This window comes from Staurois parvus, unplaced genomic scaffold, assembly GCF_062004578.1.
Source record: "Staurois parvus isolate SC_StPar_1 unplaced genomic scaffold, SC_StPar_1.0 ptg000031l, whole genome shotgun sequence".
Classification (NCBI taxonomy): domain Eukaryota; kingdom Metazoa; phylum Chordata; class Amphibia; order Anura; family Ranidae; genus Staurois; species Staurois parvus.
Genome location: NW_028317827.1, coordinates 16,983,032 through 17,009,906, shown reverse-complemented (window position 1 = coordinate 17,009,906; position 26,875 = coordinate 16,983,032). Strand labels below are relative to the sequence as shown.

The window sequence follows — 26,875 nt, the reverse complement described above, 5'->3', positions numbered from 1 at the left end:
TACATTGGTCCAACTCGGAGCAATGTAAGTATGTACAATATGTGGCACACCTGGTCAATCACTGAAAGCTGGAAATCACTATAGTAGGCACGGCTATTACAGTGATTGCTGCTAGCATGTGGGTCCCATCCCAAATGGCTGCTCTGCTGCTTACTGAACAGAGGAGGTCACACGGCACAGGTCCCATTCAGAGAACATTTTGTATTTGATCAATGAATGCAAAGCTTTCTCTGGTTGGATGAGCTGGAGACTGTGATGTCACCGCCACTTCCCCACCTCATCCAAACAGAGGATGATTTGCAGCCATTGGGGAAATGCAAAGTGTTCTCTGCATGGAGTCCGTGCTGGGTGACCACTTGGCATAGGACCTGGAAGCTAACAGCTTTGACCCATGTTCAGTTGTTTCATAAGAAACAACTGAATTTATATACTGTTTTGGTGGACATTTGGGAAAGAAAAACAAAATCTGAATTGTTGGTGTGGCCATCAATAGTATGTTCTGTTGTTCCAGTTTTAACTGGCTTCATCAGCCTTCCCTACCTTTTTAACATAGCGAAACCTCTGAAATAACTTTCCAATTTCAGGGAACCCCTGCTAATAATTACCATATCTACAGCTCACAGTACATCAGCGTGATGGTCAGTGGGAAGAATGCTCCTTACACTTGTGCTCATTGGGAAGAATGCCCCCTTACAGATAGCTAAAAAGATTATTGGTGTCAGTGATTACTTATCTGAGGGGCAGAAATTGATCATTGCTCAAGGAACCCTTAGAAACCTCTGGAGGAACCCTAGAATTCCACAGTACCATTTCAGAAAGGATGGGCTATACACTAAGACTTGGTAACAGAACATAAATAAAGTAAAGACCGGTTCTCTTTCTTACCCTCTCTGTCTTTAACAGCTTTATCAATGTCATTCTGAAGTCGTTCTAGTTTCCCACTGATGGAAGCTATTCTTCTCTCATGATCCATAGAAGCAGAGCCATCTTCCTCCTATGAAACAACAGGGAGGCAAAAAATTTAAAAAGGAAATAAATGGGCACAAAACTTGTGAAATCATAGTTCTTTGTTTCTTTTTTTTTTAATAACAGCTTACATAATAATCTAGGAGCAGAAATTCCGATTTATTGTCTTCGGTAAATATGGTGGTTTCCTCCATAAAGGTTTGAATATCCTTTTCAACATCAATATTTTTAATAGCCTGGTCAATTTGATTTTGACACTGTAAAATATATGACATTGAGAACAACTGAGAACAACTGAAAACCAAGTGCGCCATGTAAATAACCTAAACATAAAATAACCTTTTTAATAAAATGCATAGTGCAACACAAAGGGGTTGATTTACTAAAGGAAACACGGTTCACTTTGCCAGGAAAGTTGCACTTTTCAAAGGGATTTTCATCAAAATTTTTTTTGCTTGCACATGCTTGGGTAATGGAAGTCAGCAGGGGTTCATCTGTGAATGTTAGTAAATCAACCCCAAAGTACAATGATGTGTAAACTGTAATAAGCCATAATCTGACTAATTACAGTAACTGAAATCTGATTGTAAAACTGTTTAAAGCCTAACCCCATCGAAACTGTTTTCAGACATGACAGAAAATGAGGGGGCATCCATCCAAAGTGGATGGAGACATCAATATAAACAAATAAACGCAAAGCATTATGATAAAGTAGAACCTCTGTTGAGGGAGATTTCCTCTTTATCCTGTTCAGGTGACAGGTACCATACAGAACAGAATGAATCACCCAGGGGCGGACTGACAACTCATGGGGCTTTGATTCATGGAAGGTCTAGTGTAGCACTACCCCCTTAGGAGTCGCTAGAAGATTTGGGTCCCCCTATAGTCCTGCACAGTCAGGCAACACGCATCTTCACACAGGCTTGCATCCAGAGTCACAGCTTGGTCCTTGAGCTTTGTTTTTGTTGTTTTACTTAGGGGATTTGAACTGGGATAGGGCTCGGTGGATACAGGATGCCCAAGGAACCAATGAACTGAGGACAACTCCCTGGAAGTATTTATAAGCCTTCACTGCAGCACAGTCTTTGTTGGTGAGCTAGCCAGGGTCTCCTTAATGTACCACCCCAGACCCTAGATGAACTCCTCTTCTTCACCCAGCAATCTGGAGGTATCCCTCAACAGGGGATCTGGTGCTTGTTACTTTAAAAGTGGACAGTCCCAAATAGGCAGCGAATCTGGTTCCCCACCAGAGTGCTCCGTCCCCTATCCACCCAGGGGGTGCAGGGGTACTCACTCAGATCCTCTCCTTATCTGCCGATGGTTTGGTGGTTGCTCTCAGGCCTTTTAGCTGGGCCACTCCTTCCCTTTTGTACAGGTGGTCCTTGCTCTGGGGGCCAGTGAAACTCTGAGCTTCTCCCTTTCCAGCTCCAGGCCTGCAGGTAGGCCTTATCCAACTGGGCCTTCTTGCAGCCTCCTGCCTTCAGCCTCACATCCTTCCCACTGTCTTCCACCCAAATTCTCCTGCAGTTGAGCATGCTCCAACACTTTTAGGATCTCCCAACCCCTTTCCAAGTCTTCTGTTGGGAATTGGCTAGGATCCCGCAGGAGTGCGAATCAGCCACTCCTCAGATCCACCCACTTCAGAAAAAATGAGGAGGGGTTGTAACAGTGCAAACACTGCAGGAAGTCCTGGGAAATAATAGTATGGGGTGATAGTGGTGGTTGTGGCTATTGTATGAAGAGCGAAGGAATCCGTGTGGCACTGAGGGCAAAGCTTCCAAATAAGCTGCAGCAGGCTCTGTAGGTAAGAGAAGGAGAGAAGCGCTTCTAAGTGCAATAAGCCTCTTTATTAAAGTCTATCTGTAGAAACACTCACATGTGTAAAGTAATAATAAGCATAAAAACCGTAGTTAACAATAGTTAACAGTGGGGTGGTAACCAGGGTGAAGAGCTGTCATCTCTCTGCAGTGTGGGGAGGTCAGCTTTCGGCTGGAACAGCATGGTGGCTCTTGGCTGCTAGTTTTGATCAGTAGTAGGGTGTGCTCATGCCCTTCAGAATGCAAGTAAAACCTGCTGAGGCTATTGCCATGCTCCCGGTTGGTGAAGAGCAGAAGCGTCTGGCAGAGGGCAAACCTTTCCGGAATCCAGGACCAGATGTCTAGCATCTCCTTCACACTCACAATCTCAGGCTTGAAGTAGAGAGATGACGCAGAGAGATGACGGCTCTTCACCCTGGTTACCACCCCACTCTTAACTATTGTTAACTACGGTTTTTATGCTTATTATTACTTTACACATGTGAGTGTTTCTACAGATAGACTTTAATAAAGAGGCTTATTGCACTTAGAGGTGCTTCTCTCCTTCTCTCAGATCCACCCACTGCCTTTAGGCCTTCCTCCAAAGCCCTAGAGCAGGGGGAAATTGCAGAGGGGCTGGCCTGTACAGCTCCTGACCACAGTTTGACCTTCTGGCTATTACACCAAGGCTGCTACTCAGCCCTCCTCTCTATCAATCAGGACTCTAGCTCCCTCTAGCTAATTAGGAAGGCGCTACACTAGGGCTAGGCCACTACTGCACTACTGTTTTTTGTTGTTTTTTAGAACTATACCAAGGAGGACCCACAGGTGCTGAACATTAGCCAGTACACACGGTCATAGGCTGCTTAGTGCTCTGAATGGTACCAAGAGCATTACCCATTTCCATCCAGCCACAGCAGCTGTCAGACTCTCATAGAGCTTGACAGGCTGCTGGCTGCGGGGCTGGATGGTGACCTTCAACTGCTGTTAAACGCTGGAGCCCCATGTGCCTTAGCTAAACATATAACGTGCATGAGGCCTAAATCTACCAATCCTTTGTGGCTGCAATGTCTACAGTCTCTCATATAATCTGTATCCTTATTTGCTGAAAGTAGTAGTTAACTCTCAAGTTGAACTTGTACCTACAGGTAAGCTTACAATCATGCTGACTCTTTATTCAGGGAATGCATCATGCCGTGGAATGCACAGTAATATGCCACCATCATCATGGTCCGGCCATTCCAACAGACAGAGCCTTCAAAGCTAGAAGTACGATTAGGTGAGAATGGAAGCCCCGGCAGCAGTGACATCGCTTTCTTTTTTTTGGCCAGTTTATTACATCTTGAACATGGTGCACCAATTAGATGGACCCCCTAGGCTTGCACTTTAGGCTGTAAGCAGCAAGCCTACAAGTACAGTAATTGCATTACATCTGCAGTACTATTCTTATTCTTTCTATTCAGTACTATTCCTATTCTTTCTATTCAGTACTATTCTTATTAAGTAGGTCTGTATATGCTGCAGTTTATTAACATTCGTATTGCTTTATGTGCAGCAGCTCAGCAACCGGGAAAAAATGTGTTTGCATTTGATCGTATGATGATGAATCATGAAGCAAAAGGTCAACAATACAGAAAACTGAAATAAATCAACCTATATGTAAATAATATATATCTAGGATGCTAGTTAAACAATAAAGCCAGAGATAACTACCAAGCATTACAACCAGGGCTTTAAATCTGAACTCTAAGCAAGCAGCTAAGTACACAGTTAAAATACACATATGAAAGCTGTTTTACCTGTCAGAGAATACTGTATGTAATTCTTTGTCATTTTGTCTAGACACCCCTGCCAGACACCACAGACAGGTCCTTGCCCTACTCTACAACAGAAAAGCTTGGTCAAAACACACCCACAGCCTCCTGATATTAAAAGTAAATCAAGGCAGTGATCCTATCACTTTGCTTTGTCTCCCTGTCTGTATGTTCACAGTAAGCACATGTGCACCAGAGTGTAATTGGCTGCAGTATAAGGGACTAGCGGAGACTAATATTATGAGAAGTGTATGCCTGGAGTTTAATTTTAAGATATAATTTTTAATATGTTTCTTGAAATGCTGCACATAAGGTTACCAAAAAAACGTAATCATAGATACAGCCTGTAGTGTGATGACTGTAACATTATTACAAGTAAATGAATATATACAGCATTTCTTATTCTTCCACCATACCATAGAGATTTATTAAACTTTGTGAAACCCATCAGAACTCATTATAATGCTTTGTGGCTATTTGCTGAACCCATCCATAGGTTCCTGTCATTGTGCACCGTCATTTGGCTCAATCTCTAGTTAGCTATTGTTTTGGGAATCCAAATTTTGATGTTCTCCTGTCTTTGGACAGTGCCATTTTTAAGGATCACAAATGCACAGTGCCCCAGTTCTCAAACCCCAGCAATCTGTATGATGTTGTTTTTGGATACCCATTATGGCATTGCCCTTAATACTATGGGGCGGATTTACTAAAACGAGCATGCAAAATCTTGTGCAACTCTCCATAGAAACCAATCAGCTTCCAGGTTTTATTGTCAAAACTTATTTGGACAAGCTGAAGTTAAAAGCTGATTGGCTCCCATGCACAGTTGCACCAGATTCTGAGTGCTCCAGTTTTAGTAAATCTACCAACATCTGTCTACATACCATTGTTTGGTTAGTAGTTCCTTTTTAATGTAGTAGAGAGTCTGTGTTTGGCACTTAAATTAAAAAATAATAAGTTTAAAACAATTAAAACAGACATCTGTAGTATACATGTAACATAAAAAGTCAATGATCACTGACCACATTGAGTGTTTGTCCATAGCTGGAAACATGCTGGTTATATAATGTTAGTATATGCGAGAGAACTTGTATTCTTTCTTTCTCAAGATCTTGGATACTCTGAAATCCAACAATAAAAAATGAAAATGTGCTCAAAAATCGATAATACAGATGGAAGAGTAATTTATTTATTATCAAAGCAGACTACATGTACTCTCAAGAGATGTTTACATTGCCATGATAAAACTAATATAGTAGATATTTTTCATTTTGTGTTGTTGTTAGATATACACTTTTGTCAGTGTTTTGTACTCCAATGTGTTCCTCTGACCGATGGTCTCTCCCACTATATGACCCCACCCAACCTCTGGCACTGTTATTCCTGATATTTTGAGGTATAATTATAGGAGACAGGACAGACTATATGACCCCACCCAACATGGGTGTCCAGAACTGCAGTTTTTCTATACTATCTATATAGACCCTTGGCTTGAGTATTTCATCTAGCCTGTGTCTGTGTATACCCTCAGTACACTCACATATAGAGTGCAAATATCTACCTATACACAATCTTTGTGATCATTGAACACACTTATGTCCTCTTCCAGAATGAAGTGTATATGAATCAATATGCACCCGTATTCAGATAAGGTGTTGCGTTATATGACACTGGAGCAAAAGGTCTAATTTTCCCCCTATACAATGAGGCTATAGCGTGGCTTTCTTACACTGTTGACCAGTTTTTACAATGACAGTAGACTTTTTAAGCTGCATAGTTTGATTCGCAACAGCGTGTACCAATATTCTATTACATATACAGAAAGAGAAGAAAGCTAGGTATACACACAGTACAATACCAATTTAAAATGTGTATGGTAAAACCCTTTTTTTATTTATATCTGTGTAAATAAGCACATTTGGTAAAAAACATTTCAATACAGAACCATACTGTAGACAAAATGCATATATACAGCTTTCATGCATATACAATTTCCATCAGAGAACAGTTAAGAGTCCACCAACAGGAATTTCTCTCCGCTATATGCCACCAAGCCAATAGAACCTTTAACAGGTTTTGTGAACTGAAGTATACTTCCACAGGTGAACATGAAAGAGAAGATATTTCCATAATATCCAAAGGAAGTGGACTTTGGTTCATTAAACGGTACAGCAGTATCAGCTTCTATGTTGAAATGTTTTTCTTAGAAAATGTGCCTAGTTGGGTGGACATATTAATAAATGAAGGGTTTTATCATACACATTATGAAATGGTATTGTACAAGTATCTAAAAAGTAATATAACTTGGTTGCTTTCTCCTGTTTCTGGGTCTTCAAACACAAGTTTCCTCTTGTATGGATGAATTTTTATCTGAACGTCTCTCTCTCCTTTAGTTCTCTAGTGGCATTTTGTTATGCTTTGTCTCCTTCATTGCTAAGGACTGAGGTTTGCGGACTTGAATAATCCCATTTTTCAAGAATGGTTGTGTTTAGGCTCCTACGCTTTTAGTAAATAAGTGCAGAGCTTCCAACACAAATATAGGTTTATTCGTTGTTGCAAACATTTAGTATAATATTTATGAGTATACTTTCTTATGTTTTATATTAACACCTTTATATGATGGTGAAAATGGATTTTTATTTTACCATTCTGGTAATATCACTGACCATACGGCATTGTACTAGTCCCAGTAAGTACACACTACTCTCTATTTATACATCACTGGTCCTTGCCAAATTAGATAAGTTCAGGTTGTATAGAGGTAGCTTTGTATCAGTAACTTCTTTTGAAAAAGTGCAAATTCATTGGTTTATTCAACATCAATAGGACACGTATCATTCATAAAGGAGAGGATCTGATCAATCTTTGATCTTTATAACGTGGACCCTATTACATAGGTTTTGGACTGTTCCATTAAGAGTATAACTTTTTTTGCAATTTGCAAGTTGGCTAGTAAAATAGACTGGTCTTTGTTTTTATCTAACATCCTCGTATAGGTTTTTGATTTTGTTTCAACATTAAATTAATAAATGTATCGTGTAGCAGTTATATAGGTTAGACATTTTTTATTGAATGGAGGAACAGTGTAGTTATCATTAGGAGATGACATCTGATTATGGGCCACTATGGGCTTCTGTATTTTACACCTTGCTGTGGTACTGTGCACTGCTGAATATGCCTGAATAGTTCCAAAATGGTTATTTAATTTTGAACTATTATTATTATCAGTAACAGTGGTAATAATATTCTTAATCAATTGAATTGCTTGGTATGGTTGAAGAATATGATTGACACATACCTGATAACAACTCTCCAAACTACTTTCCCACTTCAGCCTCGCTGCTTGTCCATTGATATTCTCCTGATAATAGTCATCATCTGTTTTAGTCAGGACTTCTGTTGACTTTTTCAATTTATTGAGAAGCTATAAATTGAAAATAAGAACAATATAACCACAAAAAAAAACTTTCCTCAGCTCTACGTTTTCATGTATTTAAAGTATAACTAAAGGCATAACTTTTATTTCTACTTTTGGATAGAGTGCAGAGGGATTAGAACCCTGGTCAGTTTTCACTGCTGTCTGTGCCCCTTTAAGGAGATTCACCCTTTCTGTTTGTCCTGTTTACTATTATTAGTAGTATAGTATACTATTAGTACTATTAAAGTAAAAATAAAAGAAAATCCCAAATTTTGGGGTTTCCCCAGAAAAATAATAGAGAACTTTTCCAATGGGGACACTAGTTCTGGTGACCTGGGGGATCCCCAAGGAATTCCCTTAATTTGCAGAGATTTGCTCTCACTTCCTATTTGTCTACGAGGCAGGAAGTGAAGGACAATCTCCCTGCAATGGGACACAAAAGGTAAAAAAAAACGGACAGGGGTTATAGCCCCCCTTACTCTGTCCAAAATGAAAAAAAAAAGAAGCTTTGCCTATATTTCTACTTTAAAACAATAAAGTCAATATGACACTGTTCAGACTTAAACTGATATTTTTCATGGGTTCACATCAAATATCCAGAAGCAAATGTTCAATTAAAGCAACTGTAAACCTTTACATATACCCAGTAAAGTGGCTAGCCTCAGGTGATACACAGAGATAAAACAAATCCTCCTACATAGGATGTGCCTGTTTATATGTAGCCTTCTCTTCTCTACAGTGTTCTAAAACACACAGATCAAAGGCTATATCTCAGCCCCAGAAGTGAGGGGGGAGGGGGCATGGAGCTGAGTGTAATCTGAGACCTGAGTGGAGGGAATGGACACTCCCATCTACACAATCTCATAGGGAAACATGCATAGCTGAGGCTGTCAATCACCTGCTGTGTGCTAGAGGTGGGATGGGGCTATCTCTTGGGATTGCTCGGTGTCCAGTTAGACTGTCAGAAGTAACTCATGCAGATAGCAGAGGGAGAAGAGATCAGATAGGAACTACACTAGATGCTTTGGATTGAGGCAAGTATACACTATATAGGGATATGCTTTGTATTTTTTCAGAGGTTTAAAGCAGAGATGACTACAGTTAGGTTATATCAAGTGGTTCATAAACAGTGGAAACGAACACATAACTATCAAAGCATATACAGTCATGGCCGAAATTGTTGGCACCCTTGATATTTCTCCAGGAAATCATGTATTTCTCACGAAACGTATTGCATTAACACATGTTTTGCTATACACATGTTTATTCCCTTTGTGTGTATTGGGACAAAACAAAAAAAGGGAGGAAAGAAAGCAAATTCGACATAATGTCACACAAACCTCCAAAAATGGGCTGGACAAAAGTATTGGCACCCTTTCACAACTGCGGATAAATAAGAATGTTACAAGCATGTGATGCTCCTGTAAACTCACCTGGGGCAAGTAACAGGTGTGGGCAATATAGAAATCACACCTGAAAGCAGATAAAAAGGAGAGACGTTCACTTAACCTTTGCATTGTGTGTCTGTCTGTGCCACACTAAGCATGGACAACAGAAAGAGGAGACGAGAACTGTCTGAGGACCTGAGAACCAAAATTGTGGCAAAATATCAACAATCTCAAGGTTACAAGTCCATCTCCAGAGAACTAGATTTGCCTTTGTCCACAGTGCGCAACATTATCAAGAAGTTTGCAACCCATGGCACTGTAGCTAATCTCCCTGGTCGTGGACGGATGAGGAAAATTGATGAAAGATTGCAACGCAGAATAGTCCGGATGGTGGATAAGCAGCCCCAAACATGTTCCAAAGACATTCAAGCTGTCCTGCAGGCTCAGGGAGCATCAGTGTCAGCGCGAACTATCCGTCGACATTTAAATGAAATGAAACGCTATGGCAGGAGACCCAGGAGGACCCCACTGCTGACATAGAGACATAAAAAAGCAAGACTACAGTTTGCCAAAATGTACTTGAGTAAGCCAAAAGCCTTCTGGGAAAACGTCTTGTGGACAGATGAGACCAAGATAGAGCTTTTCGGTAAAGCACATCATTCTACTGTTTACCGAAAACGGAATGAGGCCTACAAAGAACAAAACACAGTACCTACGGTAAAATATGGTGGAGGTTCAATGATGTTTTGGGGTTGTTTTGCTGCCTCTGGCACTGGGTGCCTTGACTGTGTGCAAGGCATCATGAAATCTGAGGATTACCAAAGGATTTTGGGTCGCACTGTAGGGCCCAGTGTCAGAAAGCTGGGTTTGCGTCCAAGATCCTGGGTCTTCCAGCAGGACAATGACCCCAAACATACGTCAAAAAGCACTCAGAAATGGATGGCAAAGAAGCGCTGGAGAGTTCTGAAGTGGCCAGCAATGAGCCCAGATCTAAATTCCATTGAACACCTGTGGAGAGATCTTAAAATTGCTGTTGGGAAAAGGTGTCCTTCCAATAAGAGAGACCTGGAGCTGTTTGCAAAGGAAGAGTGGTCCAAAATTCCGGGTGAGAGGTGTCAGAAGCTTATTGATGGTTATAGGAAGCGACTGATTTCAGTTATGTTTTCCAAAGGGTGTGCAACCAAATATTAAGTTAAGGGTGCCAATACTTTTGTCCAGCCCATTTTTGGGGTTTTGTGTGACATTATGTCATATTTGCTTTTCTGCCTCTGTTTTATATTTGTTCCAATACATACAAAGGGAATAAACATGTGTATAGCAAAACATGTGTTAATGCAATACCTTTTTTGTGTGAAATACTTGATTTTCAGGAAAAATATCAAGGGTGCCAACAATTTCGGCCATGACTGTATATTTACAAAATATGGGTAGACTGATTCTAGGCAGACCATGGGGGGAAATAGGTTAGGATCAGTGCAGGTTTACTCTCATGGGAGGAGGTTAGTCAGGTGTATTTAGATTAAATTATTTGATGCCAGGTATAGGCCAGAAAGGTGTACTTTCTGATCACTAGGATACATTTTTTTCACTAGAAGTCTGGAGATAGGAACTTGTCCAGCCCTGGTTGAGGAGTTATAAGACTTTTAGGAGATCAGTGAAAATGTCTCTTATGACCTGCCCTTCACATGTACATATTAAGGATCCTAGGATGTTTCAGACATGTAAACCTTCCTGTAGCTCCCAGTGGGGTAGCCAAAGGCTGTCATAGTGTATCTACCCTCCTTGACATGTTGGGGTTTATTTACTAAAGGCAAATAGGCTTTTCACTTTGCAAGAGAAGTTGCACTTTGCAAGGGAATTTCCCAGAGAGCTAACTCAAGGTAATAAAGTTTCACTTTGCAAAGAATACCCAATCATGTGCAAGAAAAATAAAAAAAACAGCATTTTTGCTTACACGTGATTGGATGATGATTGGCTGATGGAAGGCAGCAGAGAGCAAAGTTTTACCTCATTCACTAAGCTCTGGGGAAAATTCCCTTGCAAAATCCAACTTTCCTCGCAAAGTAAATAACCTGTTTGTCTTTAGTAAAACAACCCTGTTGGAAATTTCAGTGAGTGTTTCAAAGTTGAGGTCTGTAAAGTCCAGTTCCTTACTCTTCAGTTCCACTCTTTATCCTGTTGATAATCACCACCATCTTTGTATAGCCAGAGTTTACAGCATTCACTTTCAGAGAACAGGCCTATTTACTCATGAAACAATGACAAATAAAAGCAGCAAAAAAAAAAAAATGAGAAACACAAAAGCAAAGTGGGAATATGATACAAAATATAACACTTCAAAAAATATACACAGATATTTAAATCATTTGACATAAGTCTACCACCTGAAAATTGAAAATCATGATGCAATGCAAGGTCCTTATTGATCCACCAAGATCATCACGTGAACAACATAACAATAATTGATTGAATAAAGTGCACTCAGATTTCCAGAGGAAAACCTCCCCCAATTCAGTGGCATTCACAGGCCTATTTACTACATTATAAATATGCTGAATGAGGTTCCATTTATTCAGAAAGACTTCAACAAACGTGAATAACAAAAGTGTTAAATTGGAGATTTCAGTTGAAAAACTAGTGAATCAACATTTAGGCCTGGTTCCCAATAGTGCGATTTCTGATGCGACTTGAGTGGAAATTACATTGTTTTCATTGTTGCCCATTCAGAACAATGCGATTCAGTATTTCTGAAAAATACTGATTTTGTAAAAGGTTTGTATACAACTTTGGGGCGCTTCCATGGTGATTTTGGGCCCATAGACTTCAATGGAAATGCACATGAATTGCATGAACATGTGATTCTGATGTGATTTGGAAAGTGATTACATTTTTTTAATCCTCAACTTGCCTCCCGAACAAATACATGGTCCTTCAAAAGAACCACAGTAGTAGCAATGGTAGTAGTAGCAGCATCAAAAACTGCACAGGAGTAACTTTGTGTCAAAACGGCAAAACAACTCACACTACAGAATTGCACCTGATATAGCATCAAATCATATCACACTAGTGTGAACCAGGCTGGGAAAAATGACACATATGTGAACAGTTCACCAAACAAGTGATAAAATTGCAGGAAAGAAGGATTAAACCCTTCATAAAAAGCCACATAGACTCACCTTCTGCCTCTCCTTCTCCGATAAGGGTTGTTTGGTGTTTTCATTTTCTACATGATGAAATAGAACTTCATGCTTCTTCGTATGATCCATGAGCTTCTTTTTAATCTAAAAAACATACAAAGTAATTAAAGGTAGATTGCAGTTGATTTTGAATATTAAAGGGTCAGTCCATCCAAAATTGATATTACAGTTTTTGATAGATGTTTTTGATAGATGCAGAAGAAATAGCCCATCTAATCTAACCCATCTAAACCACTATTTTCTATAACTTCAAAGGGACCTCCCACCTCTCCACCCCCCTGTACTCACCTTACCAGTGCCCCATTGCTGCTCTTTGCTCCTCAGCAAGCCAGCACTGAAAAGACTGCTGGCAGCGACCCCGACCAGTGGTGATGTCACTTGTCTGGTCATGTGACAGTGCCTGGGGTTAGTGTTTGGCTGCTAGACCCAAGAACTGTCACAATGAGAGGCAGTCACATGCTTCTCTGTAGCTGAAAAGGTGTGTGTGCTCGCCGGCTGTTGAGTAGCAAGGGTTGGATTACTGGTAAGATGAGTTTGGGTAGGGTCGGGATGGGCCATTTGCAGATATTCTGTCACTTTGCTCTGCATGGTCAAGGTACATGTGTCTCCTTGAAATAACCAGCTCCATTTTCATCTGGCAGCACAAAATGGTTAGTACTTCCACCTGGCAGTACTAGGGCCGTTGGTTCGAATCCCAACCACGGCACCACCTGCCTGGAGTTTGCATGTTCCCCCTGTGCCTGTGTGGGTTTCCTCTGGGTACTCCGGTTTCCTTCCACACTCCAAAGACATGCTGGTAGGTTAATTGGATCCTGTTTAAATAGGCCCTAGTATGTGTATGTATGAATGTAAGTTAGGGACCTTAGATTGTACGCCTTAGATTGAGGGTTAGGGACTGTATGCCCCTTGAAGGTTAGGGACTGTTGTGCATATACAATATGTAAAGCGCTGTGTAAATTGACGGCACTATATAAGTACCCATAAGCTGGTTGCCCTGCCAGTTAAATGCCTATTTTTGCTGACATACTTATCTTCACAATGTCCCTGAATGCAGACAAGTGTTGTTTAGTTCAAGCCCTGCCCTGTCTATAAGCTCATTGAGTTATGGAATAACAGAGAAAACTGCATCAAGAGGCAACAGTCTAGTCAAGAAGCAGTGTGAGAGCCCTGCTAAATCTGTCTGTAATCGATTACCACACATGATTTCTATTACTTGTTATGTTTTATTCTGCGCCCAGATTAAAACATAACAAGTAGACAGTCTGATTTTAGCATAATTGCATTGTTTCCTAGTCAGCAATAGCAGTCCACTTATTGATTGCACTTACTACTTAGACATCTTCATCACTAAGACTTTTTACCTGACAATGCAGTGGTTGCCTTTTCCCTACTCTGCATCCCCAGCATTACATAAAACAGGAAATACCTTGATCTGTTGTTTCCAGTTGTTTAGCACAGCATTCGCCGCCTTGTCAACTTCGTTATCTAGCTTGGAGGTGGGAAAAATGGATTCATTAGTACAGCCTTTTATTCTTTAAACAACTTTAAATTTTGCATCAGGGATTTATATTCAAAAGGCTAGGCCTTGTATTGTCCTTCATGAGTAAACTAACACACACAGGCTTTATAATGCACAGAGCCATGTGAAATCACCAGGAGTGTAAGAGGGTCCTGGTGATTAGCTGGATGTTGGAGCCAAAGCACAAGTCCCCGCCCTGCTCCTTTTCTTTTGCTAGAATATGATCCCTCCTTCTGAGGCTGAATCCTCCACTATATTGTGCCCACTCCATGCCTGAGGCCTCCATGCAACATTCCCGGCCATTGACCTTTATATTTCAAGCAAGGAATGTCCACACATGAATAGGGTCACTGTAGTTTACTGGTGATACTCAGAAAATGGCATAACAGTGACATCACATCAACATACATTCCAGAGTCACTTGACAATATGTAGTCAATCTACAGCAGTCCCATGTGAAAGCATATGCAGCCCTTTAAGCAGCCATTTTCCTCTAATAGTCTTTGCTTCACTCTGCTTCATTAGTACTCACAGGACTGAGCTCTCTGTAGACTTCTCCATAGATACACCTCTCCTGGGATACACTAGGGCAATGGCCTCCCTCAGGGAAGGCCTTTTGCAACCCACAGTAGCGCCACCTTCATAAGCATTAGGAAGTCTACAGCCTGCTCTTCTCTCTGGCCTCCAGCCCTATCCATGTGTTACAAGTGATAGCCACATCTGTACTGGTGTGGGGTGATTGGCTTCCATGCCCCACACTGAACTAGGGCTCCTCCCATCCTGGCTTAGGGTACAAATATGTTTCATGTTGTCCAAGACCCCAGTTGCATGCCAAGTTGCACCCTATTGGCCGCAACTACAGCGGTCATATCGGTGCGGTTATGACTTGGTCGGAGCCGCACCGATTTTTAAAATAGTACATGCACTACTTTTGGTGCAGTTAGCACAGACATCTGTATCATATGTCTTGCAAACTGCACCTTAAATCGCAATGACATCCCAACTCTGAAATCATGCGACTTACAGTGAAGTCACACGATTTCAGAGTCAGGATCGATGTGACCGGGGTGTAAGAAGTAACTGGTTGCAATGTCTGGAGATGGCTCTGACTATGAATCTCAGTGTGTGGGAAGAAAGGGAGAGGCTGGAATGAAAAATGATGTCTTTAGGGCTAGTCACAACATTTCTTAATAAATACACAACTCAAGGCTGTAAATGTAGCACAATTGCTTACCTTTTTCCTTCGCTTGTCATGTTCTTCTAAGATTTGATTTGTTGGTTTTATGGCATCTTGTTGTATCGCTGTGCCAAGTTTTCTAAAAACAAAGAGCACAAATTCTGCTAAATATACCCATGTACTGAGGTTTTAAATCTGAGCTCCAGGCAAACAGCTAAATAAACAGACAAAATACATATAAGAAAGCTGTTTTACACTCCAAACAATTAGAATTTTTGTCCATCCAGTACTGAGATTGAAACAGCTCTGTAGCACTTCAAAGCCATGTGTAGCTGGCAGGGGCGGACTGACAACTCATGTGGCCCCCGGGCAATAGGGAATCATGGGGCCCCTGTGTCCTTGCCCAAACTCAAAAAAGCCTATGAAAAAGGTACCAGGGGCATCTCATGGGGTCCCCTACTGACCCCGGGCCCTCGGGCAGTGCCCGAGTTTCCCAATGGGCAGTCCGCCCCCGGTACCCGGGCAGGAGGCCTGACTTTACTCTGCTGCAGTTCAATAATACTGTAGCAGGTCCTGTCCTCTGCCCACCCTCGGCATGTGACTGGAAAGAAAAGCAGCAGTATGATGAGTTCATCTCTTTCTCTTTTTTTCTTTGCTCCTACAAGAATGCTACTTGCACTGTCACACAACTGAATGGCTCCTTGTGCTGCTTTTATTGCCCCCAGACTAAGCTCTGCTGTACGAGGGCCTGAAGGAGGCTGATATCAAATCAAATTCAGGTACTTACATGGCTTGTATTTAAAAACACAATAAAGCAGTATCAAACACAAATCCAAAAAACATATATATTGTAGCTCACCAATGATTAAATGTGGTGACTGCATTAGTTTTCTTTTTTTAGGCTTTTTGCCTCTGTTTTGATCTGATGATCTGGCCAGTAACATACCTTCTGTATTAGAGTGCCTCCACTCTGGAAGAAGGAGCACAGGGGGTACCTTTAGACAGGGCTGCCGTTATAAATCATGGGGCCCTGTACAGCCTACCTGAGAGCCCCCCCCCCCCCAAAAAAAAAAAATCAAAGATATTTTCACAAAAAGTACACTAAAGTCATTATTAGTAGACACAAATAGAGATGAGCGAATTATTCAAAAACAGCGGTTGAAACATTGTATCTATTTGTTTCCATAAATGGAAACAAATAGATACAATGTTTCAACCGCTATATGGAGTGAATGTCAGAGAACTGTCAGAAATAGGCTATTTCTGACAGTTCTCTGACATTCACTCCTCAACCGCTGTATGGAGTGAATGTCAGAGAACTGTCAGAAATAGCGGAGCTCCGCTATTTCTGACAGTTCTCTGACATTCACTCCATACAGCGGTTGAAACATTGTATCTATTTGTTTCCATTTATGGAAACAAATAGATACAATGTTTCAACCGCTGTATGGAGTGAATGTCAGAGAACTGTCAGAAATAGCCTATTTCTGACAGTTCTCTGACATTCACTCCATACAGTGGTTGAAACATTGTATCTATTTGTTTCCATAAATGGAAACAAATAGATACAATGTTTCAACCGCTGTATGGAGTGAATGTCAGAGAACTGTCAGAAATAGCGGAGCTCTGCAGATACACTTAGCGGAGCTCTGCAGATACACTTTTTGCCGGCTTGGAATTCTTCTTATTTTCATCCTACTTCTTCTTCTTCTTCTTCTTCATCCTCATCCTCATCCTCTTCTTCTTCTGAGGATGAGGATGAAGAAGAAGAAGAAGAAGAAGAAGAAGAAGTAGGATGAAAATAAGAAGAATTCCAAGCCGGCAAAAAGTGTATCTGCAGAGCTCCTCTATTCTGCAGATACACTTAGAGGAGCTCTGCAGATACACTTTTTGCCGGCTTGGAATTCTTCTTATTTTCATCCTACTTCTTCTTCTTCTTCATCCTCATCCTCATCCTCAGAAGAAGAAGAAGAGGATGAGGATGAGGATGAAGAAGAAGAAGAAGAAGAAGTAGGATGAAAATAAGAAGAATTCCAAGCCGGCAAAAAGTGTATCTGCAGACCTCCTCTATTTCTGACAGTTCTATGTCAGAGAACTGTCAGAAATAGAGGAGCTCTGCAGATACACTTTTTGCCGGCTTGGAATTCTTCTTATTTTCATCCTACTTCTTCTTCTTCTTCTTCATCCTCATCCTCATCCTCTTCTTCTTCTTCCGAGGATGAGGATGAGGATGAAGAAGAAGAAGAAGAAGTAGGATGAAAATAAGAAGAATTCCAAACCGGTAAATGTGTATCTGCAGAGCTCCGCTAAGTGTATCTGCAGAGCTCTGCAGAGCTCTATTTCTGACAGTTCTCTGACATTCACATTTACAGCGGTTGAAACATTGTATCTATTTGTTTCTATAAATGGAAACAAATAGATACAATGTTTCAACCGCTGAGCTCTGCAGATACACTTAGCGGAGCTCTGCAGATACACTTAGCGGAGCTCTGCAGATACACTTTTTGCCGGCTTGGAATTCTTCTTATTTTCATCCTACTTCTTCTTCTTCTTCTTCTTCTTCTTCTTCTTCTTCTTCTTCATCCTCATCCTCATCCTCAGAAGAAGAAGAAGAATGAAAAGAAGAAGAAGAAGAAGAATGAAAAGAAGAATGAAAAGAAGAAGAATGAAAAGAAGAAGAAGAAGAATGAAAAGAAGAATGAGAAGAATGAAAAGATTCTTCTTCTTCTTCTTTTCATTCTTCTTTTCATTCTTCTTCTTCTTTTCATTCTTCTTCTTCTTCTTTTCATTCTTCTTTTCATTCTTCTTTTCATTCTTCTCATTCTTCTTTTCATTCTTCTCATTCTTCTTCTCATTCTTCTTTTCATTCTTCTTCTCATTCTTCTTTTCATTCTTCTTCTTCTTTTCATTCTTCTTTTCATTCTTCTCATTCTTCTTTTCATTCTTCTTTTCATTCTTCTTCTCATTCTTCTTTTCATTCTTCTTCTTCTTCTTTTCATTCTTCTTCTTCTTTTCATTCTTCTCATTCTTCTTTTCATTCTTCTCCTTCTTCTTTTCATTCTTCTTCTTCTTTTCATTCTTCTTCTTCTTTTCATTCTTCTTCTTCTTCTTTTCATTCTTCTCATTCTTCTTTTCATTCTTCTCATTCTTCTTCTCATTCTTCTTTTCATTCTTCTTCTCATTCTTCTTTTCATTCTTCTTCTTCTTTTCATTCTTCTTTTCATTCTTCTCATTCTTCTTTTCATTCTTCTTTTCATTCTTCTTCTCATTCTTCTTCTTCTTTTCATTCTTCTTTTCATTCTTCTTCTCATTCTTCTTTTCATGAAGAAGAATGAGAAGAATGAAAAGAAGAATGAGAAGAATGAAAAGAAGAATGAAAAGAAGAAGAAGAAGAATGAAAAGAAGAAGAAGAATGAAAAGAAGAATGAAAAGAAGAAGAAGAACAATGAAAAGAAGAAGAAGAATAATGAAAAGAAGAATGAAAAGAAGAAGAAGAATGAAAAGAAGAAGAAGAAGAATGAAAAGAAGAATGAAAAGAAGAATGAAAAGAAGATGAAGAATGAAAAGAAGAAGAAGAAGAATGAAAAGAAGAATGAAAAGAAGAATGAGAAGAATGAAAAGATTCTTCTTCTTTTCATTCTTCTTTTCATTCTTCTTCTTTTCATTCTTCTTCTTCTTCTTTTCATTCTTCTTTTCATTCTTCTCATTCTTCTTCTCATTCTTCTTTTCATTCTTCTTCTCATTCTTCTTTTCATTCTTCTTCTTCTTTTCATTCTTCTCATTCTTCTTTTCATTCTTCTTTTCATTCTTCTTCTCATTCTTCTTCTCATTCTTCTTCTTCTTTTCATTCTTCTTCTCATTCTTCTTTTCATGAAGAAGAAAAGAAGAATGAGAAGAATGAAAAGAAGAATGAAAAGAAGAAGAATGAAAAGAAGAATGAGAAGAATGAAAAGAAGAATGAGAAGAATGAAAAGAAGAAGAAGAAGAATGAAAAGAAGAAGAAGAATGAAAAGAAGAATGAAAAGAAGAAGAAGAATGAAAAGAAGAATGAAAAGAAGAATGAGAAGAATGAAAAGAAGAAGAAGAAGAATGAAAAGAAGAATGAAAAGAAGAAGAAGAATGAAAAGAAGAAGAAGAAGAATGAAAAGAAGAATGAAAAGAAGAAGAAGAATGAAAAGAAGAAGAAGAAGAATGAAAAGAAGAATGAGAAGAATGAAAAGATTCTTCTTCTTCTTTTCATTCTTCTTTTCATTCTTCTTCTTCTTTTCATTCTTCTTCTTCTTCTTTTCATTCTTCTTTTCATTCTTCTCATTCTTCTTTTCATTCTTCTCATTCTTCTTCTCATTCTTCTTTTCATTCTTCTTCTCATTCTTCTTTTCATTCTTCTTCTTCTTTTCATTCTTCTTTTCATTCTTCTCATTCTTCTTTTCATTCTTCTTTTCATTCTTCTTCTCATTCTTCTTTTCATGAAGAAGAAAAGAAGAATGAGAAGAATGAAAAGAAGAATGAAAAGAAGAAGAAGAATGAGAAGAAGAAGTATTCCAGTACAGCAAAAAGTGTATCTGCAGAGAGCTCCGCTATTTCTGACAGTTCTCTGACAGTTCCTTCACATTTACAGCGGTTGAAACATTGTATCTGTTTCCGAATAAAAACATCTGTATCCTAAATGGAAACAAATAGATACAATGTTTCAACCGCTGTAAATGTGAAGGAACTGTCAGAGAACTGTCAGAAATAGCGGAGCTCTCTGCAGGGACACTTTTGCCGGCTGATCGGGAAAAATCCGATTCGCGCACCCGAAGTATGCTAATATTCGGATTCGACGCGAATCGAATTTTTCCTGAAATTCGAAACGAATTTCACTTCGCCTGGTTCGATTCGCTCATCTCTAGACACAAACATGCAATAACTTACATACCATACTTTATTTATGAATGAATAGTGGAGAATTAGTACTGATCACTCACTGTGTCCATTCAGAAAACAAAGGGGCTGTCAAATTACATGTTTACCTGCCCCTTTGCCCACTCTCCATCCTGAACATCCCCCAGAGCAGCCGAAGGGAGACCGGCAAACCTGGGTGGTGGGGGGCTTGGTATGGGGGAGGGCACACAGGGGCCTAGGGCAGCAGAAAGAAGAGGACGTTGGACAGGAGGGGTGGCATTTACTAGAAAAAAATCACCTGTATTTTCCTCCTGCAGCGGCTGAATACTGGATGGAGGGCGATGAAGAGAAAACAACATTCAGCTTCTGCAGGAGGAAAATACAGCTGATTGGTTCTAGAAAATGCCCCCTCCTGGCCAGGTGTGACAAAGAAGCCACACTGACCCCCTGAAGCTACTCCCATGGTCTGATCTGTATGATGGGTCCAGGTTTGATGCAGACTGAAACCTGGACACATGAATCAAAACCTGGATTGACTGGGTGAATCCCAGACAAGTGACAATATATATACAGTTGTGTTCAAAATAATAGCAATGTGTAGAAAAAAGTGAATAAAGCACAAAATCATAATAGATTTTATTTCCATACACACAAATGCATTGGGAACACTACACATTCTATTCCAAATCAAAACATGAAGAAAAATAGATCAAATTTGTGTTGTTCCTCTAAACAAATTGAAGAAAAGTGAATATTAGACTGTTCAAAAAAATAGCAGTGTTTGTATTCTTTACAAACTCAAACATTCACTATATAAACTGAAAAATGTTTGAAGATTTTGCTTTCCTTTGAATCACTTAATGAATATTTAGTTGTATAAGCACTGTTTCTGAGAACTGCTGTACATCTGTGTTGCATGGAGTCAACCAACTTCTGGCACCTGTGAACAGGTATTCCAGCCCAGGATGATTGGACTACATTCCACAGTTCTTCTCTATTTCTTGGTTTTGCCTCAGAAACTGCATTTTTGATGTCACCCCACAAGTTTTCTATTGGATTAAGATCCGGGGATTGGGCTGGCCACTCCATAACGTCAATCTTGTTGGTCTGGAACCAAGATGTTGCACGTTTACTGGTGTGTTTGGGGTCGTTGTCTTGTTGGAACACCCATTTCAAGGGCATTTCCTCTTCAGCATAAGGCAGCATGACCTCTTCAAGTATTCTGATGTATTCAAACTGATCCATGATCCCTGGTATGTGATAAATAGGCCCAACACCGTAGTATGAGAAACATCCCCATATCATGATGCTTGCACAACCATGCTTCACTGTCTTCACAGTGTACTGTGGCTTGAATTCAGTGTATGGGGGTCGTCTGACAAACTGTCTCCGGCCACTAGACCCAAAAAAGAACAATCTTACTTTCATCAGTCCACAAAATTTCTCTTTAGGCCAGTCAATGCGCTCTTTGGCAAATTGTAACCTCTTCAGCACATGTCTTTTTTTCAACAGTGGGACTTTGCGGGGGCTTCTTGCAGATAGCTTGGCTTCACATAGGCGTCTTCTAATTGTAACAGTACTCACAGGTAACTTTAGACCGTCTTTGATCTTCCTGGAGCTGATTGTTGGCTGAGTCCTTGCCATTTTGGCTATTCTTCTATCCATTTGAATGGTAGTTTTTTGCTTTCTTCCACGTCTTTCAGGTTTTGGTTGCCATTTTAAAGCATTTGCAATCATTTTAGCTGAGCAGCCTATCATTTTCTGCACTTCTTTATATGTTTTCCCCTCTCCAATCAACTTTTTAATCAAGGTATGCTGTTCTTCTGAACAATGTCTAGAATGACCCATTTTCCTCAGAATTTCAGAGAGAAATGCACTGTAACCAGCATGTACAACATTTGCTGCCTTCCTTCCTTAAATAAGGGCAATAATTGCCACCTGTTTTTCAAAGAATGAATGACCTCACTAATAGAACTCCACACTGCTATTATTTTGAACATGCCCCTTTCAATTAGTGATTCAATTACACAGAATCAGCAGCATGCATGTCATGACTGTTGGGTCTGTTGGATTTCTATTACTCTACTACACCTGCTAGTAAATTATTTGCCATGTAGAAATATCATTTCTACCAAAAACAGTGATTGATCAGGTTAGTGATGTCTGACTGCTATTATTTTGAACACAACTGTATGTGAACCCAGGCTTAGGGAGTTAAAACAGGTGCTTAGGAAGTGATACAAAGCCTAATCACCACATGTCAAATTCTCTCTGAAGAGTGATCCAAATGCATACCACTCTTCAGAGAGCAACCCCAATGTAAATGAAGCTTTGAGGATTAAGAAGTTCCCAACAGCCTAGAGCCCCACAATAGTCCTAAACACGAAGAGCTGTCATCAGGTAATCGTTATTGCATAACCACATTTAGCAAAGATTTCTATGTAATGGGTGCATTACTTGCATACATCATTTTGTAACCATGTGTAACAATACCCTGAGATTTGCCATCTCTGATATTACTTACTTGTGTACTTCAGCTGTTGCCTTCATTTCTTCAGCAGCACAGGACCAGGCACTATTAATGCAACTAAATGAGATAATTATAATTAATTACAATTCTTCACACCGCATTTCATTTATCTGCTTCCGCGGTCTTATTTGTCTCAGAAACACAATGATATAATCTAGGAGGGTCATGAGACTAAAAGGAGGAAGCCTTGAATACACTACTCATGATCTAAGGCCAAACCCTCTGGAATCAATGTATGTAAGATGAGGTGATAAGGGTAACAAATTCCCACAAAATATTTCTAGCATTTGAAATGTACAGTGTGCAAAAACATGGTATTTCTTTTTTTTTTCTTACTTACATACAGTAAACTACTGACCAAGTCAAATTCAGGTAAATATACTGCTTGCATTTACATATATTAAAGGCCAGTTCACACTAAATGCATTTCAGTTGCTTTTTTTCTGCATCCAAGACGCACAGAAAGTAGGTTGTATGGTTGTCAGTGTCATAGTTCACATCAGTGCTTGCAGTTCCAGTGTGTTCCGGCTGCCGAAAGAAGTAGAACATGCTGCATTTTTTTCTGCACAGAACTGTACTGGAACGCAGTAAAAAGCATAAAAAATGCACCAGAACATACAAGAACGCACCAAAAACGCACATGTCCCTATTTAACACCTTCTCGTCTGGCCTATAGCAGATTGACAACCGGGTGGGATACTCGCCATTGTGACTGTGCGTCATATAATGTCCTGTCAAAATGAGCCGCTCACGTGGCCGCGCTGTGTCGCAATCTGTCACCGACTGTGTCCACGGGACACAGCCAATGACATATCACTACACCAGCCTGTTGCCAGTGTCATGTGACCGCTGTGACCAATCACAGGACATCACATGTCAATTGCATACAATGGATGGCTTCCTGTCATGCCATCCATTGTATACAATTATGTTGCTAACTGTGACTGGTCAAGGCAGTCCCATGATACAGACAGGGCCAATCACAGCCCATCATGGACTTCCGTGAATGAATGAATAAACTGCAAGTCCTGTCAGCCTTAGTGGCTGTGGGCTTGTAGTTTTCAATGTAGTTCATTGAAGCTTCCTGTCAGTATATCTGCTTGCTTGTACATCCCGTACGGCAAGCAGATATTCTGACAGGTCTGCAGGAGACCTGCATGGCATCAGTGATCTACTGATCGCTGGTGCAATGCTTTTCAGGCTACTTTGGACAACAATAATAAATGCACATTTTTTTAGCTGCAAAAGGTGAACTTATCCTTTAAGGCTCTTTCGAAGCCTTGGAAGATTTATCAGCACTTTCAGGCTGGGTCACTCTCCAGCATGCAAAGGACCCTGCTATTCTCTGCCCCAGCCCGGATATACTGTACCTCTCTCAGCTCCCTGCTGGTCACTTTTTCCACCAGGGATTGGCAGAGGCTGTATACAAGGCCAGCTTAGACTTTGCCTTCTCCACCCACTATGTTCCAGAGATTTCTGGAAAGGTAGGGGGACACAGGCAAGCCTGCAGCTGCAGAACCCAGAGTACGCAAAACAAAATCACAACTCCACTACTACAGCAAAACCCAAACAACTAAAATTGCCTCACTTCTAGTGCCTAAATTGGGGAGTGCTACATTATTATTACTATTACATGTACTTATATAGCACCAACAATTTACACAGAGCTTTACACATATTATGTAATCACTACATATTAAACATCAGTCCCTTCCCTAGAAGAACGTACAATCTTAGGTCTCTAACTCACATTCATACACATACTAGGGCCAATTTAGACAGGAACCAATGAACGTACCAGCATGTCTTTGGAGTCTTTATCGATAGCTACATTTACCTGTAGGTCAGGGGCGGACTGACCATTTGGAAACTCGGACGCTGCCTGAGGGCCTGGGGTCAGTAGGGGGCCCCATGAGATGCCCCTGGTACCTTTTTCATAGGCTTTTTTGAGTTTGGGCAAGGACACAGGGGCCCCATGATCCCCTATTGCCCGGGGGCCCCGTGAGTTGTCAGTCCGCCCCTGCTGTAGGTACATTTCTAATACAAATTTGTGGTTTTTACTTCTTGATCTTTGAAGGAACTAATAGAAAGAAGTAATTTGGTACAAAAAAAAAGCCTAATGTCTCTGTAATGTTATTATTAAGATGATATTATCATATCCAGTCACTGCACAGAGATGTCACTGGGGTACAGGTTATGGTTCAGTTTCCCGATGTATGTAGATGACACATGATCACACAGAGGTCTATTCATCTCACTGATAAACTGTCAAAACAGCTCAGATCATTCACCTGCCATTTACAAAACAGCAGTGTAGAAGAATAAATTACCACCACAGTACCATAGGTGATCACTCTGCTGTGTAACAAAAACTATCCAGAGTGTGATCTCAGAATTGGCTGCAATTATTCCTGAAACTATGTCCCCCTATCACACAGGCACAACAGTAGCAGCCTACTGCAATTGAAGCAGACTCCTTTTTAAAAATATGGATAGAGTTTGGAGGAGTTAGAACCTGACTCAGGATTTATTACTGCTTATGTAGCCATTTGGGAAACTTTCATTCACTTCCCATGTGATCACCCAGACAGGAAGGGAATTACATTTCTTCACTGTGGGCACAGACACTAAGGCTCCATGTACACTGCAGCTGATAAACTCACGTTCAGGAGCTTTTCTGCATTTTTTTCAGCAGCCACTGAACTCTCCCTAGTGTTTTCCTATATGTCCATGTACACTATGTCATTTACAGGCAGTTGAGTTTACAGTCGTTTTTTTGAACACACCAAACTTGTGTTCAGGAGTAGATTTTATGAGCGTTTCAAACACCAAACGCTTGCAAACGAGTGTAAATGCGGCTAATTGCATTTATAAACATTTGTGTTTGGAACATTTTTTTAACTCTTCCATTTCCAGATGCTGTCCAGAGCCTTTTTTCATCATGAAAAATGCATGCAATGTGTTTTCCCGGTACTCAAATGGACCTGGTACACCATACTTTGAGGTTTCGCATGAAAGAAAATATGTTCGTGTTTTCCCGGTACTCAAATGGACCTGGTACACCATACTTTGAGGTTTCGCATGAAAGAAAATATGTTAGACACTGCTGCAATAATTTCTGCACAGAAATGAGCTGGAGCACATCCAAACACCAAAATACAGCTAATCTCAACAAATACTGCTCTCTCTGCTTCTGCTCTCTCTATTTCTCTAAAAATGTCTGAAATAGTTAATTTTTTACTGTTTTTCAGTGCATTCTGGGCATTTTGGAAGATCTCCTGAGGTTATCTTTGAAAAATGCTTCTAAACTTAAAAGCTCATAAACGTGCATAAACGCGGTATGCAAACGCAGCTAGCCAGAGGTTTTTTAACCTACATTTTCAGAAGTGTCCCGTGTACATGGAGCCTAATAACATCATTATTTAAAGTGAAGGGCAGAGGGGCTACAATTTCTTTTTTCCATTTAGTTTTTATTTATGTTTCCCTTTTTTCCTTGCCACTTGTGTAGTCACCAGAACAGGAAGTGAGGTGCAATTTTATCGGCAGGTACACGGACAGTAATAAAAATCAGCTTAATTTAGCTAAAATTCCAACTTCAGACAAGGTTTTTTATTTGGTTTTGGATAGAGCGAGGAAGGGTTAGAGCATCTGTTAGGTTTTTATGGCCATTTATGATCCTATTAGGGAGATTTCCTCTCACTTCCAGTTAGGTCAGGAAATGAAAGAAATGTCTGCAATACAAACACAGAAAAAAACTAAATTGCATTTATAGAAAAGTAAGAAAAGATGCTTCTAACAACTTTTACATTGCTGTCAGTACATTGATATCCCGCTGATGCCCATACCCCTCATATTTAATATGGGTGTCACAGGGAAAAAATATGGGAAAAATCTCCATGTCAAGGTCACAGATGAAAAAAAACAAACTTTCAGAGATGTTTCTACTTTCCATTGTATCCAAAAAAATACAATTTTGAATGGTGTCAGGCCAGATTTACACCTATGTTCCTTAAGACGAATTGAAAAGCAAAGTATTAAGCATATTGACATGCAATACAAAGTACAGTACAACACATGTACAAATGTGCTCCAATACACATGTACATCAACATATTTTCATGTGCTACCCTTGCTTTCAATTAAGAATTCATCTACCCAGAACTAGACATGTAAATCTGCGCAAATG

The 26,875-nt window shown here is 40.0% G+C and overlaps 1 protein-coding gene across 1 annotated transcript in view; it reads right to left on the bottom strand.

The window, feature by feature from the left end:
* Positions 1–26,875, bottom strand: part of NOSTRIN (nitric oxide synthase trafficking) — a 76,179-nt gene that overhangs the window by 15,688 nt on the left and 33,616 nt on the right. Inside the window, exons 4-11 of the mRNA XM_089660332.1 lie at positions 22,684–22,746; positions 15,333–15,414; positions 14,006–14,068; positions 12,559–12,663; positions 7,875–8,000; positions 5,599–5,697; positions 1,098–1,223; positions 886–994 (exon numbers count right to left, since the gene is read on the bottom strand). Of these exons, the coding sequence (XP_089516458.1) occupies positions 886–994; positions 1,098–1,223; positions 5,599–5,697; positions 7,875–8,000; positions 12,559–12,663; positions 14,006–14,068; positions 15,333–15,414; positions 22,684–22,746 (773 nt within the window). The remainder of the gene's footprint in view (positions 1–885; positions 995–1,097; positions 1,224–5,598; positions 5,698–7,874; positions 8,001–12,558; positions 12,664–14,005; positions 14,069–15,332; positions 15,415–22,683; positions 22,747–26,875) is intronic.